This window comes from Rhinichthys klamathensis, unplaced genomic scaffold (assembly GCF_029890125.1).
Source record: "Rhinichthys klamathensis goyatoka isolate OS25496 unplaced genomic scaffold, OSU_Roscu_1.1 h1tg000246l_1, whole genome shotgun sequence".
NCBI classification, from domain to species: domain Eukaryota; kingdom Metazoa; phylum Chordata; class Actinopteri; order Cypriniformes; family Leuciscidae; genus Rhinichthys; species Rhinichthys klamathensis.
In genome coordinates, this window is record NW_026606768.1 from 117,436 (window position 1) to 136,599 (window position 19,164).

A 19,164-nucleotide genomic window follows, 5' to 3' on the forward strand; every position below is an offset into this window, starting at 1 on the left:
TTCGATATGACAAATAAAGGCGTGGTTAACTTTGATTGACAGCTTGATTGACAGCTGAAATTCCTGAAATTTGACGTCTCGGCCATGATCTGACACATCACATCATACCACCTCTGTATCCTTTCTGAACATTTGTATTGAAATCTCGTACATAAAATGGATTGCTCTGCTATAAACTGCACTAACTGACACTGTAGGAGTAAGTTACTTCGCTTCATTTTTTCCTGGTAAGTGACATTCCACTACTATTTCACGTAGTTAGCACTATTTAGCATCAATGTTTGTGGGCAGTGGCACTGCAACAGTTAGCATTAAATCGCCTCAGCTAAGTTAGCGTCCGAGGTACTTTACCTATGGTTATTATAACCGGTTATAACTGACGTTTGAAACACTGTAAATGCGTCTGCCAAATGAATAAATGTAACATAAGAATAGACTGATATGTCCCACATTGGAGTGTTAATATATTTTGATGGGTTGAACTCTTCAGCAGGTTTGCAGTGAATGTAGTAGACATAGACTGTAAAAAGTAGCCTAGTCTGCCAATCGATCTTGTAACGTTACAGATAGCTGAGGCTGCTTGGCTGAAGAGGCGCGTCCACCGGCCAGCTCAGTCTCACACAAAGCCCGCCCTTTTACCCATATATGGATTGCCAGAAGGTGGGCGGGGTTAGGATTTCCCAAGATTTTCAAACGATGGCGCCGCCTATACCCCCCATAAACGGCCTCAAAACCGTTATTCAGAAACTCTATGGGTGACGTCACAGATGCTTTGTCCATTTTTTTAGTCTATCTGTGGAGAGTGCAGTTCATGGTTGCATAGCAATGACAGACGCCATGGGAGCGCAAGCCTTTGGAAATGAGGAGCAAGCGGCACAGCCGCGCTATGTTAGACGCGATATGTAAACGGCCCCTAAGATCTACGCATTTTAATGAAAAGATCTACACATTTTAATGAAAAGATCTACACATTTTAATGAAAAGATCTACACATTTTAATGAAAAGATCTACACATTTTAATGAAATATCGAGCGCTCGCTATATCAAACATTTTTTATATCGTTACCGACAATGGTGTACCGCCAATAAATGCCGATACCGTTTTATCGCCCAGCCCTACTTGGGGATTTGATTAAATTGCATAGAAACAGTCCAAACCACACTTAATAGTTCAAAATATGGCATGGAAGAGATATGCAACTGTAATATGGTCAACGAACCTTTTTTATAGTCTCTTTCGTAATCAACAACCTTGTAATCAACAACCTTGAATGTCAAGTCAAAACAAAGAATTCAACAATTCTGTAGCAAAATTACATTTTCTCTGATAATTATATCATTAAATAATGTTGTATGAAAAGCAGAATTGCAGGGAGTTGCTCTTTGTTAACTTGTGCAGCTATTAGAGCTTTCAATTAATTCAATATTGCATATAATTAAAAACAAATTAACAGTTTAATACATTTAATCCCTTTTTAAGAAAATATCAAATAATGTGTGACATACCTGCAGTGTACAGGCAGCCTCGTTCACAGGTAGTTCACTGGCTTTTTTTGAAGTCAGTACTGGAACCATGGTCTCATTTTCACAGTGGGGTTGATACTCGGCAAGCTGAAAAAGCGAAACAAAAATAAATGTATTTTAAACAGATTAAAACACAACATCAACAGAGGAGGATGTTAACATCTAAAACTGATAAGCCATGTGATCTCACAGAGAAAATGTCATCATAAACTAATCTCTCAAAAAAAATGTGAGTGCAATGTACAGAAGGATTACAGGACCAGACACTTTGACCCCTTCAGTGCTGCACATGGAAACAATAAAAAAAATCATGGACTATTTTGACCAGACCGACCAGGCATAGGACGGAAGTAAAAATCATCTGAAACTTTCTCAAATTGCATAGACTTTCAGCTACAAAAAGCACCATTAGAGCAAGCCACAGCTGTGCATCAGTCTGACTGGAGAAAGATCGTCCGACAGCAATAATGGAGCCCAACAGATGGACTGGAGCGCATTATGGAAGAGAATGACATTAAAATCTAGATAGCCATGAACATCAGGTTTAGCCTCACAAAGAGCATTATGAACACCCTTGCAATATCCTATCCTATTTGCTTTGCTGCATATTGATCTGGTCAACTAACCAGAAATCTTTTTTCAACACCATCTGCCACTCAAACTCACAAACAAACATACAAAGAGTGATTCAGTAAACAACAAACAGACAGGCTAAATATAATAGATTTTCAAATATTCTGACGTACACACGAGCAACACTTGCCTATGCAAAACTTGTGGTTGCTAACGTGCTCTGGCTGGTTACTGACGTCAAAAGACAGCACCATCATTCCTTGATCAATATTAGTTTATAAGATTGGGATCAGTATGTTTGTTCTTTTTATATTATATTACACTTTTAAATATTCAAATATATGCCCCCTTGGTGAACTACTTTCAAAAACAAAGAAATCTTACCAACCCTAAAATTTGAACGGTAGTATAAGTCTATGGCATTTGTGGATTGCTTGAAAAACAACACGCTTTGACTGTCAAGTATGAGCAATTGTAATTTTAATATTGGCCAGGGTCAAACTACATTCTCTGCCAGTTTGTTTTTTCTAATTTCAGGAAGTTTCAGCTTCCCTTTGACCAATTATTTACATTTACTATAACTTGTGATAGGTAGATGAAAAGAAGTTAATGAAATGTGGATATATTCTTGGGTCATTCGGAACTACCCAAGGTTAAAATGTTCAGAGACTTTATTTTAGAGTGCTATGTTTTAAACAAACTAGGTTACAATGGAAAGAACAAAACATCCCAGATGGTTGTTTACATTTTTAGGCGCAACATGCAAATCGAAACAAAATCCTGTTGTGACTAGACTTCATGACACGGCTGCAAAACAGACCAGACAGACAATACGCTCAGAGCCCAATTATAAACACTGGACATTGTGAATGTACTTTTAAGAGAGCTCCCCTCAGGAAGGATGTCATCGTTAGTCGCTTTGGATAAAAGCACCCCCCAAATGAATAAATGTAAATGTCATTGTAGGTATCATTCAGAGTGATGCCCTTCTAAATGACAACAGAGAGAAGACGACAGAGAAGAGATCTTAAAAGAAATTGAAAATCAGGGCTACCTTTTACAGTCCGTATCATGTTAAGCATCAAATCCAGCATGAATCTTGAAGTGTTACACATCATTCTTCCTACACTTTCACTCTGCAGTTCCAGCGTAAAGCTAAAAGTATCTTACTGAAGATCTAGTGAGTCTGAGCCTGAGCGGATTCCCATAATTAAGAGTGGCAACAGCTTAAACCTGGATGAACCAATCCTTTGTTCTCACCTCTCTCTGAACAGACTCTTTAAACTAATGAATAAATGCTATATGAGCTATCCGGGTCAATTTGCAAAATGATGGTCCTAGGGATGTCATGATTCCTCGATTTAATTCGAGTAAAAAAATTTTTTAAATCCTTGATTGCAATGTGTCGATTATCCGGCAAAATACCGCAAATGGTCCATTCCACAGATGAGAATCCATGAACCGCATTATTAGACCATTTTCAAAGGCTGCATGATATATTAAAACCATTTAAAAATCATAATATAGCATAGTGGTCACTGGTACTGAGTTGTCCAGTTAAATAAATCTATGCGCTGCAGGTTTCTGGGGAAAGTGCGGTACTCCATTTCTGCATATACTGCAAGTTAGTGTTGCTTATAACGTTCATCTGGGAGTGCAACGTGTGCCATTTCACCGGATTTGTAACATTAATCATTTATACACCTACGCCAACACAGGAGAATACATCAATATGTTTCTAAATATGCTATATTGTATGTTTTGATGTCCACATGTTCAAGAAATTACAGTGGCTGCAGCATCGTAAAGTGGCCAAATATTAAAGATTAAGTGGACATTTGAATTAAATGATTGTTGCCCAATATTAAACAACCATTTGATCATGCTGCATGTGTAACAACAACAATCACCAGCCCGTTGGCGCCCTCTGCAGGCATTTGTTATAATACGTAATGTACATAAATTGACTGTGTTTATATTATGTATATTACATTGTGGATTTTAAGAGTGTTGGCCAATAAACCCATATGATTACTTGCTTTTTAAACTTTTTTTGAAACAATTATTATTGCCTCATTGCAATTCTACCCATGTATTTTAAGTCATTTTATGGTTATTATTGTTCACTTAGGTCTATTTTTAGTAACACAAAAATATGCATCCGATTATTCGTCAAAATAACTGACCGATTACTTAAATAATCCTTAGTGACAGCTCTAGATGGTACTGTACCGTGGTAAATTTTTATACCATGCAAGATTTTAATGTTTTTAAAATAAGTCTCTTATGCTCACAGAGGCTGCCTTTATTTGATTAAAAAAAACAGTAAAAACTTATATTGTGAAATATTATCCCAGTTTAAAAGAACTGTTTGCTTCTTAAATACATTTTAAAGTGTAATTTATTTTTGTGATGGCAAAGCTGAATTTTCAGCATCATTACTCCAGTCTTCAGTGTCACAGAAATCATTCTAATATGTTGATTTGCTGTTCAAGAAACATTTCTGTGAAACACTTGTGTGGCTTAATAATGTTGTGGTTAATACATAAAAATAACAACATTTATTTGACATTTATTATACTAGTTTGTCAATTTTGATTTAATGTGTCCCTTGCTGAATAGAAGTATTAATTTCTTTCAAAAAAAAAGAAAAAAAGAAAACTAGATTATCAATTAACTGATGAGCTATGGTAGAGTTCTTAAATTATATTCACGCTTGTGTTCAATAAAAAAAGACAATTAAGAAGTATCATGCCAGGTTTGACGTCATTAAACACCATTGATTCTTGCATCTTTTGTAATTTGTATTTTGAAAGCTAATGCAAATAAGATGTTTCCTTGCGCACAGCAAATGCATAGTTTCAGAAGACTAGAAATACCTGCTTGTTGTATGGACTACTTTTCTGGTACATTTTGTCCATCCACTTTCTTTGAATGGAAAAAGAAGCTCTGACATTCTACTGGAAAAACTCCTCTTGTGTTTCGAAAAAAGAATAAAGAAAATAACACAGGTTTGGAATAACCTTTAACATGTTTAGAGATCTAATAATAGCTCAACATATCTCTAACTGTATTAAAAATATGATGTTGCTCTATCTATTATAACTAAGATGTGCTATTTGATTGACAGTTTTTCTCTATATTTACATCATGTTTTAATAGTAAAACTCTAAATTAGTTACTAACAATTATGATATCGAAAGCAAGATCAGCCATTTATCTAGGGATGCACGATGATATCGGGACAACATCGGTATCGGCCGATAAAAGCTTAAAATGACCATCATCGGCATCGGCCGATATGAATATTTCTGCCGATGAGTCTTGCCGATAGGGTGCCGTGTTTCCTATGCGCACGTGACGACCGTGAACGAAGCATGAGCGCCAGCAACTTAAACTTCCAACTAGGGGTGTGCCGTGCGTCTCACGGTTTTTGATCATGGACGATTAAAATGTCTCCACTATCTGCTTTTGAAGAAAAATCATAGTATCGTGCATTCTATCAGTTCAATTCTGGCGCCTTCATCTCAACATACTGTACAACGCGACGTACATTCACATCACATCACATGTAAACGCAGAGGTACAGTTACACTCACGGGACACCGCAATTCACAAAAGTTCATTGTTTGCATGTGCGTCAAAGTCTTGCTGGTTAAACATGTCATTCACGTGCTGATGCGCTGTTCTAACATCCGCTTTTCTGAGCGCGTTCGACGCGACGCTCACAGGAACTAAAGCCGTCACAGCGCCTGCATACTGGACTAATCTTTCGAGTCTTATTGCGCTGATACTGTCAAATACACACAAGGTTTACATAAACAAAGTTGGTTATGTCTAAAGTGAAAGCAAACAGAGAAAATCTGCTTGTCAAATGCGTGTATATTAGACGCGTCGCGTTACTCGCGTGCAGTTCTTAAAGAGACAGTAATAATATTCTGCCGCTTGTCTTTAAAGAGATACTGCACCCAGAAATAAAAATTCTGTCTATATGTTGTTTCAAACCTGGATTCATTTCTTTCTTGTGCTTAAATATACTATGGAAGTCACTGGAGTACAGCAACTGTTTGGTTAGCCACATTCTTCCAAATAACTTTTATAATTTCAACAGAAGAAAGAAACTTGAGAGAGTAAATGATGACAATTTAAATTTTTGGGAGAACTATCCCGTTAATGTTAATAAAACAACAAAACACAGAGGAAATCACTCACTGCTCTTGACTGAGAACATTAATAGAAGCTTTAATAAGCTTTTTTTGCACTTAAAAAAAATACAAATATATCGGTATCGGGCAAAATTAGTTTGAAAATATCGGCATATCGAATATCGGCCAAAATCCTATATCGTGCATCCCTACATTTATCTTCTCACTCAGCTGGCGACACAGATCTAAAATGAATAAATAACTCAAGCTTTAATTGTTTTTGCATCTCCCGGGCCCCCGATCTGGGTCTCAATTACAAACTGTGCCTGGTTCTCCCTCTGACAGAATTGGGCCAAGCGCAGGTTCAAGGCCATACAGACACAGAACAAACTGCTCTCTCAGCGTTCTCCATTAGATGATCGAGACTGATCGTCTGCAGGCCGCTGAGAGGCACAAGGTCACATTCACTCTAGCAGAGCCTCCACGGAGTTGAAACCGCAATCTCTCCCCATCAACCTCTCTTCACCCTTTCCAACTGTTCTAGGGTAGGAGCTTACGTATGTGGTACAAAAAGAATCTGTTAAGAAATGCTTAGTACACAAAAAGAAGGGAAAAATGCAGTTCACTAAAACACCCCAAGCCCCAGCCATGCCCTTAACAAACCTCCATCTGACAAGTTGAGCCTTACACAATCCTCCAAAACAAACCAGAACACAAATACGCACGAAAAAGTCTTTGAATGGCCACACCTTTATTTCTTTGATTTTCATCTTTGTCTATGGAAATTCTTGGACTTTTGATAGTCAAAAGTCGAGGGGAGGCCTTTATTTCTTTGCTTTGTGTTGTGTTATGTTGTAGGTCAGTCCGCATTGTTCCTCAGTATATACATTTCAGTCCATCTGTTTGTGAAAAAAGTGTTGTACACGTATATATTTGTGTAAGAGACACAGAGAGAGAGAGAACATAATTCATTTCTCTCTTACCATGTACAAAGCTGAACAGAAGTCGGGTTGGGCGATACACGGAACATTAAAAATATTTTCAATACTGTGAATACATTAAAAACAATTTACCAACATCGTGAACACCTACAGACTGTGCCTTAGATATTTTCTGCGCTGTTCTATATGTATGTTTTTTTTTAACACCATGCCAGCATCTTTAGCTATTTTCAAGGTGAAACCAAATTTAAAATAGAAACAAAATAAGATATTTAAGATAACTTTTAAAAAAAATTTAAAGGTGTCAATAGAATAATGTTTTTAGATGTAGAAATTAATATTACAATCCAATCAAATATGAGCTCTGCCTCTGACATGCACATATGCAAGGCTTGATGCTTACTTTTTCCCCAAGGAGTCACGTGCTGGTAAGTTGAAAAATTTAGACGCGCATTAAAAAACATTAGCGGTGCAACGCAAATTTTTCAAAAAATTTGTCTTAGCTAAATTAGGGGATATGAGGAGACATTATTAGGAGAATACAAAAAATACACAAGGTTATTAAATATTTCTGTTTCAAACGGTTTTTAATAATTATATGTAATTATTTAATGTCCTACTTTAAACTACATATATATATATATATATATATATATATATATATATATATATATATATTAGGTATTTGACGGCATCAAATTTTAATATCACAATAATTGCTGAAGCGTTTATCATGGTATATGGTATTAAACCAGTATTGAATTAGGTTAGGAAAAAGTGTTGTCCACCTAACAGGTTTAATAGCTTTTTGTTACAACAAAATGAACTCTGAACCTTTAAATACAATAAAACAATACACAAAAAATTAGGGATGCACCGATATGAACATTTTGACCGATAACCGATAATTCTTTACATTTGAAAGCCGATAACCGATATATTGGCCGATAAATCTAAATTAAAGTATATAAAAATTTTGATAGCCTGTATAACAAAAGGCTCACCATTAAAAGCCTTGTCTCAAACACTTTTAACATAAATCAAACCTATACAATACAGTATAGCCTAGTTTGAACCAGTGTAAGATTCCTTATCTTTTCAAATTAATTTTACACTCATATGGACAACTTTCTTTATTAAAAAATGGTACTTTATAATAAGGTTTAATTTTGTTAGCATTAGTTAGCATGACCCAACAATTTTATAAAACATTTTTAAAAAAGTTGTATCTGTTAACATTAGTCAATGCACTGTGAACTAACATGAACGCACATATTTTATTAACTAACAACAAAGGCTATTGCTCTCTGTTAGTTAATGCATTAGGCGAGACACTACAGGTGAATAGGGTACATTTTTTAACTAGCAGATATCACCATGAAACTTTTCCAGTTGATTACCTACATTAAGATGAGGAAAAAATGTATTACAAGTTTTCTGTAATTTAATGTTTAAATATGCAAATTAGGCATTATCTAATTAAATATGTGCTAATTTGCATATATTTCAAAAAATGAAATCTGATAATTGGATAAAGCCAGGTTCAAAATTATGTTTTCATTGTGTTCACATATTAGATGGGAAACAAATTACAGAGGGATTTATGGATATCTACTTTTGTTATCCTGTAAATCAGAATATACTGTCAATAGCCTTAAAAAAATGATTTTTGCCATGTTTTTTTGAATAAAATGTTATATAAATCAGGCTAGGAATAATATATTTACAAATCCCTCTGTAAATGTCTTCAAAATATAACTAGGTACAAGACTGGAGATTTTGGTGTATATAGGTGCTAATAAAGTGGAGATTTTGGACTTGGAGTATGAGAGAAAGGTCATTTTGAGAAAACAGGCTTTAAAGATTTAGCATCAGCCAATGAGATTGCGCATTTGCGCCCTTTTACTTTCACGATTGGTTGCTGATAAAAAGGAAATGACCATATTTGGATCCGACAACATTGTACAGGAGAGAGAGAGCTTTCTAGCAGTGTGTGTGATGACAGGGTGCAGACAGCGATCACGGAGCAGCGGGAGGATTTAGATCGCCAACTTTTGACGAATTTATGAGAAATCTACAGACGCAAACAGACAAAGTGTCGTAAAATAAAGACCTAAATGTGTATATCGGACTTTTTTTCACCACAAGTCTGAAAGAAGACATGTTATTGAAGACAAATATCCCAAAATCTCAAAATTGACCAGTGAAAAAAAAACTATGTTTTTGCCTGCCGTGTCTCGCCTTAACAAATGAGACCTTATTGTAAAGTGTTATCAAAAAATCTATTGCCTAACAAAAAATAAAATACATAAATAATGCAAACAAGTCATTGGATAACATTGGGCTGCATATAAAGAAACAAAATGCATGTCCCATGGATCAATAAAATGGAATCGCCTCCGCACGGACAATAAGAAAAAAATATTTTAATCAAACCATATCGTTGATGAAAATAATACGAGAACAAAATAATGTTAGTTATTAATTATAACGCAATGTTTTTGAAAAAAATTAAACATTTTTAATATTACATTGATAGTAAACATCTTTAATAGCTTACTGTTTCAAATGACATTTCCGTGTGAGCTGCGCGCGCTAAAGCTGAAGAGAAGGTTGATTGCTAGAAGGTTAATCAACTCAACGGTTGCTTAAGAATGCAAACCCAAAGAATTTACAAATGTATTACAATTGTGAATACAATTATAATTGTATGACAGTCCCAATCATAGCTTTTAATGTTTTGCATTGTTGTTTAATCTGCTCGCGCTGAAGCTGAAGAGAACGAGCACCGGCAAAAACTGAAGAACTTTTCTAGCAGGTTGTTTAAATCCACGAATGAAACGCATCATATGTGAGATTAATCAGATATTTATATTACGACTTATCAGCGCAAAATGACGTGAATGCATAATCGAACTTGTGCTGGTCATAATGTGTAGGCTATAAATCCCTGTTCTGGACGCGCTATTCTCACAACAACGTGCTGAAACGGCAACTAAACAGACAATTCACAACGTTTTATTACAATAGTAAGGGTGCTCCGATTGATCGGTCGCCGATCATAATCGGCCGATAATTGCTTTGGGATGTGTGATCGGTGGTCTCTATAAAGGCCGATCCAGAAAAGCCGATCAGATGACGCAAAACTCGCGAGACAATTTTTTTACGCCCTGGTAAAAATGGCTTCACCGGTCTGGCAATTCTACAACAGGGCTCTGTGTCAAGCATTGAGCGTGACAGTCACTCATCTCGGTCTTTTGTCACGCTCTCCCGCCAAACATTGTATTTCTCACGCTGAAAAACTATTTGTAATATATTTAATATGCCGCAGCGCCCAAAACTCTGGCCGCGCCGCTCTCACTGTGGAACCGGCATGAATCAAGCGCGTTTCCTCTGGTGTTGTTCGTCGAGCTACACAATAGCCAATCAGAAAATAGCACTATTGTATCTGGGTAAGATTTAAAGGTATTGTAGGTAGGAATTTTATAAAAAACTTTTTTCCAAATTTGTTCAAACTTTCTGTATATATATATATGCATAATTAAAATGTAAGTACTCTGAAAAAGAAAGTATAAAAATCGAGTGTCTGTAGACCTCTCACGACTGTTTTAAAGACAGCTCATTATTTCCATTCACTCCACCCCCTCCCTTCTGGGCTCCTTCCAAAGCCACGCCCCAAAAACACATGAACGCGCGACTCCGACCGCTGAGCTGAAGACGCATTATGATTATTTACCTGAGACGAGCGGAGAGGAAGGAGCGCAGTGCATGTAGTGACATCATGTCAGAATCACATGTAGCCTAATAAAAAAATCTAACTTTATCATTATGAAGATAAACAAATAAGATGTATTTTAGTAGCCTACTCACTATCAAGCTAGCATATTGATATTGGTGAAGTTTAAAATATTGATTCGCTAACGAGCTAGTTATCTATAAGGCAAAGCTAAAAACAGGTTGCATGATACACGTTTTTCCATTGCCATCATTTACACTGTGATGAAGATGAATTTCGTGTAACATTCATAACATATATGGTGTTCTGCATGTAAGAGTTTCCATGATGAAAGCATTGTTGACTCTGATGATGAGGACTACACAGAGACAAGTAGGCTACCGCATCGTCAGCTCGAGGACAGATCCGGGGTCGAGGGCGAAGCAGAGGAGGTCGTCACACGGCGTCACTTTTCAGCCCCTTGAGGTCTCTCAGTTCTCGCCATCGCTGAAAAGCCACGCCGATATTGACACGCGTTTTATTTCATTGTTTATCCAAAGACTTTTTGTTCATTACCTTTTCTAGTAACGTTACTGTCTTCCTTTTTTTGCCTGGTTTGCCTTCGCGAACTGCATATGTGAATTTTGATTGGTCTTTCTCCCTCAAATCAAACGGATACGCGCAAGTGGGCAGGTCCTGTGTGGCAAAAGGGTGGTTGCCATGGTTGCGAGAGAGTGACAGTCGCCTAAACCAATCCTTTGTTTCGTCCCGGATGGAAATAATGAGCTGTGTTTAGTGCAGATTAAACGGTCTAGAGTCACTCGATTTTTATACTCTTTTTATCAGAGTACTTACATTTTAATTATGCATTGATATATAGAAAGTTTAAACAAATTTGGAAAAATGTTTTTTATAAAATTCCTACCTACAATACCTTTAACGCAACAACCAATGACAAAAATTTATCCAACCCCCGTGCGTCCGTCAAATCACTCGTACATATTTTTTTCTCTCATCAAAACTGAATATGCTCATCAGCGGTTACAGTTATATCAAGCAAGGATACGTTTGTGTTTTATTTTGTGATTACACCGGACAGTCTATGTAGAGTCCGCAACGGCGATAGATTGAAGCGCGCGTCCGAGTGAAGCCTGCGCGAGACACAGAGCACTGTATCCATGCAACTGATCGCCGCGGCAACGAGCGCGCACCTTGAGTTCAAAAACACATTTTAGCGCTAGATTTCTTATTTAATAGCGAACTAAATGAATGATCTGCTAGTTAACTGAAGATGTTTTATTCATTTATATTAGGTACATGGTGGGACAGACTTCACTGGATCTAAAAAAAAAAATCAATCTAACCATAGATGTGACCAGTGGTTGCTTTCTTAATCTGTTTAAAATAATTTTGCAAGGGTTCTTACACACACATACACAAAAGGTTTCTCTACCTCTCTCTTCCTCTCCAAATGCCTACAAAATCTGACTAAGCATCCCAGAAAAAAGCAAAGTTATAGAGACAGATATGGAAGTTGTTAGTTTTTGTTTTGTTTTGTTTTTTGTTGCTGTGCACTTTACTACATGTGGTCATTTAAAGGTATTGTAGGTAGAATTTTTTTTAAAAACTTTTTGCCAAATTTGTTTAAACTTTCTATATATATCAATGCATAATTAAAATGTAAGTACTCTGGAAAAGAGAGTATAAAAATCGAGTGTCTGTAGTCCTCTCAGGGCAGTAATAAACACAGCTACTTATCTCCATTCACTTCCACCCCCTCCATTCTGGGCTCCTTCCAAAACCACGCCCCCAAAACACATGAACGTGCGATGCCGACAGCTCACAGCTGGAGGACGCGCTTACTAGCGCCGAGCGGAGAGGAGCAGTGCATGTAGTGACATCATGTCAGACTCACATGTAATAAAATACCTAACTTTATCATTATGAATATAAACAACTAACATGGCTGTTAATACTCACTATCAAGCTAGCATATCGATACTGTTAAAGTTTAAAATATATTGAGTTTGATTCGTTAACGAGCTAGTAACATAAAGCAAAGCTAAAAACAGGTTGCATTGATACACGTTTTCCCATTACAATCAGTTACACTGTGATGAAGGTGAATTTTGTGTAAGATTCATAACATATACGCCGTGTTTTGCATGTAATTGTGTCTCTTACTAGTCTCTTACCCTCCTCGAGTCAAACGAGTGCGCGCATGTGGGCAGCGCATGTAGCAGCGGGGGTGTTGCCATGGTTGCGAGAGAGTGACAGTCGCCTAAGCCAATCCTTTGTTTCGTCCCGGAAGGAAATAATGAGCTGTGTTTAGTGCAGATTAAACGGTCTAGAGTCACTCGATTTTTATACTCTTTTTATCAGAGTACTTACATTTTAATTATGCATTGATATATATAGAAAGTTTAAACAAATTTGGGAAAAAGTTTTTTAGACCAAAAACGACCTACCCAACCTTTAAGTGTATTAAAAAAACTGATGGCTGACTGACTCAAAACATTATTTTGGCTATAGCCTTTTTTGTTGCTGTTTTTAGTTTAAAGTAGTCTAAAGCTAAATTTAAAGACTCGGATGTTCTGTCTTTTATTAATTTTATTTTATATTCTACAGGAAAGTTGTATGTCAAGCCCTAAGCTGCTCCCAATAACCAAGCTTCTATGTTAATACATGTTGCTTGCAAATAAATACACAGGTGTCAATTCATTATGCATTGTCTTCTCTTAAATGTAATACTTAATGTACATTGTTGTTAAATATAGTTTAATAAGTAATGCTACATGATAAAAAGAAGTCTTCAATAGACCCTGTAATCGGTGATCGGTATCGGTATCGGGTGATACAGCTTCCAGTAATCGGCGATCGGCCCCAAAAATCCTGATCGGAGCACCCCTATACAATAGTGTTCTCATTATAATGGCATGTATATGACAGTCCCAATTATAGTTATAAATGTGCATTGCTGTTTGAGCTGCGCAACGCTAAAATGATCAAAGATGATCACAGCAAAGATGATCACCAGTACAATGAAGCGCTACTGCTGCATATCGTTCATTAACTCAACCAAACGCATCCTAGATATATATACACAAAATAAACATATTACAACTTACAATGGCGCAGAATGCTGCGAATGCTCAAGAGAACTTGACTGTGCTTGTCATGAAGGCTAAACTCCATAGACGCGCTCTTTCCGCCACAACGCGCTCGTCGCCCTGAAACACTGGCGAACAACAATTCACAACATTCTTTTGCGTGTTTTTATTATATGTTATGAAGCCTATGTGACAGATTTGTGCTGCACATGTTGCACTGAACTGTATCTTCCTTTTCGAAGTTAATCTAATCATTCAGAACCATCATAGCGAACAGCGCGCATCTCTCAACTGAAGTAAATAATCGATCTATCGGCTTTGATATCGGCCCGATAACATCAAAAAATATCATTTATCGGCCGATATCGATATGTGGTCGATATATATCGTGCATCCCTACAAAAAATATATAAAGCAAACAAATGTTTCCGACAGATAAAATTGCAATAGAACTATAAAGAACAATAAGTAACACTTTAGAATAAGGTCGGACCTATTAGTTAACTTTAGTTATTGCATTAACATTATTTAACAACGAGGAACAGCTAAATTTGTTACAGTAGTTATTCTTATTTTGTGTGTTGTTTCTTATATTATTCCAAGATATTTTTAGAAATGTCTCAGTATTTTTCATCCATATAATAGAACTCAGTTGTCATAAAAAAAATATTTTATTGTGTGTTTCAAAGAAGAAAAAAGTAAAAGGTTTGGAATGACATTTTGAGTGAGCTATCCCTTTAAGTATTGGTGGAATATTATGAGAAAAAAAGAAATGTGATATGATATTATTGACACAGTCAGCCCTACTAATAAGTATGACGTTATGAACAGTGGTTATAATGCACTATTAAGCACAACTAAGAAGATGAGAATAAAACATATCCTGAGAAAGAGGTCTATTTGGTGTGTTAGTGACCAAATTAAAATGAGTAAACCTTAATTCCTTATTTACAAAGCGGATTCAGGATACAAATTCAGCATAAGAACAAATAAAAGATTATCATTTACAATGGAATAAGTCCAGGCTCAGAGATCATTCAGTTCAGCGAAAACAAAAAGCACTAATGTCAACTTTGAGAGTCTTCTCTGAGAAGAGTGTTGTTGAAACAAGAACAGAGCTTCCCACAGAGAAAGAAAATCTTTTTTTCTCCAAAACCAAGGTAAACAAGGGATCCAAGCACTGCTGCTCAGTGGAGGGAAAATCGAAAGATTGATTCCACTTGTGAAAATACCAAACTAAAGCTTTCAGGATTTCATCACAATGTTATACTGAAACACATGCAAGTTCCAACTACCTTACTTCCTAGTTCCTAATTAATAATTTCACAAAAACTTTTGTTCTGAATTTGTTGTTGGATTTCCTTAAAATTCTGCATTTCTGAACAAGAAGGGAATAAAACAAACAGCAACAAAATTCAGTGACCAGACACTTCCAGATTTTTCTCAATCTTCAATCTGTCTCCTAAAGCTAATGGGAGCTTCACAGTAAGTTAAATGCACTGAATAGTTATATATAGATGGAGCAGGGGCTGCTGGGACAGAAAGCAGTTTATAATCTTCCTCCTGGCTGTCCTGACAGTGCCTACAGGCAGAGGCTCTCTGGAACTATTAGATAGCAGAGAGATGTCAGTCCACAAGTGCTGTGAAAAACAGAGAGAAACTGAGGACAGGGCAGCGGCAGAGAGGGAAATCCAGTGGAATGAGGCGGTCTTCTTCACACACGCAAATCCATAACACACACATGGAAAGAGCAAATACCTTACTCATCTTCATCCAAGAGGTGACCAGTCAGACACCCACTAAACTCTCCCTCACCTCCTCAATCATGCACAAACACATCATACTGTAATGATCAGCGTTGCACAGCACTATTGGGTATTGCTTCAGCCTGTAGAGTGCAACACCGACCGCCCGCTTTTAAGAATCCACGGTTATGTAAGTACTTGCCCTATTCAATGTCTCCACAGGGACTTAAGAAAAACCAGTTCTGAGATGAATCACAAAATTTCAAATCTAATTGAAAGCAAAAACACTGCAATACACACTGCAACACATGCATACTACAATTTATCACAATTAACCAGCGACATAACAGGTGGTTTCTGAATAAAACTTGTGTAAAACGGAGAGAATAAACTTCAAACGAACCTGGTTCACTTCACTTTTGTTCAATACGCATTTAATAGAATCGTCTCTATTCACACTGAGAAACAACGGCTTTCAGAGTTTGCTTATTTAAACAACCTTTTTCTTAATTAACTAGGCTAACTGTAGGAAATTAAATTAACACAACTTAAAAAAAAAAATATTAAGACACAAAGAATTGATGCAGTTTGAGAACAAAAATCCCAATATTACATTGATTCTGCACAGGCCTAAATGTTAAGTCAAAATCTCAATCTGCACATGAGGTGTGTTCATTTTATGTTGTTGTTAAACACCAATCTCTCTATAGATATAAAGAAAGGGGTTTTCACTTCCAGAAACCTATTGTTTGTTGTGCTCTATTATTGCCTATTATTATATAACTATTGGCTCACATTAACTAGTCACATGACACTCGACTGGTTTTCTGTTTCACTTGCAGGCACATCAGAAAACGCAGAAATATGTTGACAGTTTAACGTGACGAGTCTGTGGCAACAATGCTATAGATCACAATGGACATACTATTGCAACATGCATGCCTGCAAATTACAACAACACCTATTGCATGCAATAACTGCGAGAAAAACCTCCTTGAATTCCGTCATTTTGTTTGATCAAGTGTTTCAAAATTTTGAACTTGCCAACAATGCCTAAACATGCTGTCTAGGCAGGCATCTAACTAAGTTTTGAGAGACAGCCTACATGAACGCATTGCATTCTCTCTGCCAGAGCACGGTGAACTGGACTTTTTGTCATTGGTGCTTGTAAAAGCCTCTCTAGTCAAACACACCACACAGTGGCAATGAACTTTAAACACTGCATTAGTCAGAGAACGACAGCAAGTTGGCTGGAGTGCAGTTTAACTACTCATGTGATGCTTATTTGGTTACTCTGAGGCCTATTTCTCGAAAGAATACAATAGTTCTTGCCCTGTTCAGTTTGTTTAGGTGCAGATAACAGATATAGCTGTAGATAACAGCTGAAAAATCAGAGGACACGTTTGACAGGATGTAACTATAAAGTGCGTTCGACTGTATGTCATATAAAACCGCTAAAATCTATATTTTTTCAATGCTCTATTACAAATATATGTGTTACATACGACCAAAATAAACCAATTCAATCCCTACTAATTGGCTGGATGTATGACTTATTCACACTTCCAACTAAAGTTTCAAGCGTCCTCAGCCGGAAATGCGCTTAAGTGCATACTACTGATTTCATCTATAACACATACATGTCACGCGAGATGGTAAACTTGTTATTTTGGTAGGACACTGACAGCACAGCACATGACGGCTGACCTTAAACCTTCTCTCGTCGCTTTTCTAGCCTGAGTACGTTGGTTTACGTTGAAGCCGTTAATTTGAATGACGGTTGCTCGCCGAGCGCGAGCGGCGACAGCACGCTTTCTGCTAATGTTTAAATCACACCAGCGGGTTTCTAATTATGTTTTAGCTGTGTTTCATGGCATACATTCACACAGAACGTAGTGTGGAATAACATCTAAACAAACGGGGCTTTGTCTGAGCCTCGTAGTGGGTATTTTAGAGCGCTATAAAGCCGGCAAAGGCTTACGGAAAAAAAAGAAAAATGTCTTTTCTTGAAACTTACCAGCGGGTCCTTTTTCTTTTGCATCTTCCGTGAGCTTTCGTCGAGTCTGCCTGACGGCCACTGATGGCGTAATCGCGCTGGGCACGCAAAAGGGGCGTGGCGACGGAAAGAGACTTGGGAACAGTCACGCTAAACAACAACAACTCGATCGCGAGCATAAATCGAAAGTTGCTAAAAACAATGTCCAGGAAAGACAATATGTTGATATAGTGTCATTGATGCGTTCTTAGAAATAAATTATAATCGTATAAAGAGTGACTATTTGCACTAGGAGTAAATGGCCTCTGCCAATATATCTAAGTATAACAAGTAGGCTAACTTACATGACAGCTTCTTTGTCTCTAAATGTTGAATTAATACAATTGTCTCTTTTTTAAATTTTATTTTCACTTAAACAGAAAAACAATAATACAAATAACTGAACCAAAATAAATCAACTAAAGTCCAATAATAATTACAACAATCTGTCTGTTTATGGTTACCTTAAAGTGAATAGCAGTCTATTGTTTGGCTCAGGGTTATGAGCCAAAAATCAATGTTATATATCAATGCCTAATAAATATATATATAAACAATTTTAGGTAGATAATGCGCTATGAACAACACATCGTTTTGGGGATCTGAAAATGACAGTGTAAAGAAGACAAAGAAAAAAAAAATTTGTATATATTTAAAATAGTTTTTGCTGTTCTAATTTGATAAACCAGTCACGACTCTCTCCCTCGGGCCTTTTGGTATGTTGCACACATTGATATCTGTAGTTTAAGAGGTTTTAATAGATTTTAAATAGTTTTTTTGTGAATAATAATAATAATTAACGCATAGTGTTTTGTATGATTGGTCAATAAAGTTATTTTCTAATATCCAAATAACAGTTATCAGTGAATTTAAAATATTATATATATATATATATTTACAAATAAAAAAATACATGAGATATTATGGAAAGTAATTATTATCAAGCAACAGCTTTTTACAAAGTTGTTTCCCCACTGCATTGGTGCTGTATACTATATTAATTTGTATTTATTATACTATGAATACGATTTTATTTTAATTTAGTTTGAGTGATTTTATATTTTGTCAATTTTATGAGGATTTTTTACATTTCTATTTTGTTTTATTTTTTTCAGTTTTAGTAATTTTAGTACTTAACTTATATATTATTATTTCAGTTAGTTGTCAAATCAACTACCAATTTTCTAATTTTCGTTTTTCTTCTAATATTAGGCTATTTTAATTACCTTATTTCAGCTTTATTTCAGTAAACGAAAACAAGTTTTAATAGTAACAGTAACAGCAATGCACGTTTTTGTTTATTAAATTTGTGTTTGTTTTGTTTCAAACTTTTAAATATATGGAATTCATTGATCCCATATCTATTTTCTTCAAA

At 36.2% G+C, this 19,164-nt stretch overlaps 1 protein-coding gene across 1 annotated transcript in view; it reads right to left on the reverse strand.

Moving 5' to 3' along the window:
• Positions 1-17,861, reverse strand: part of atp2c1 (ATPase secretory pathway Ca2+ transporting 1) — a 52,517-nt gene extending 34,656 nt beyond the window's left edge. Inside the window, exons 1-2 of the mRNA XM_056266177.1 lie at positions 17,772-17,861; positions 1,508-1,612 (exon numbers count right to left, since the gene is read on the reverse strand). Of these exons, the coding sequence (XP_056122152.1) occupies positions 1,508-1,612; positions 17,772-17,795 (129 nt within the window). The 5' untranslated portion in view covers positions 17,796-17,861. The remainder of the gene's footprint in view (positions 1-1,507; positions 1,613-17,771) is intronic.
• Positions 17,862-19,164: the final 1,303 nt, after the last annotated feature.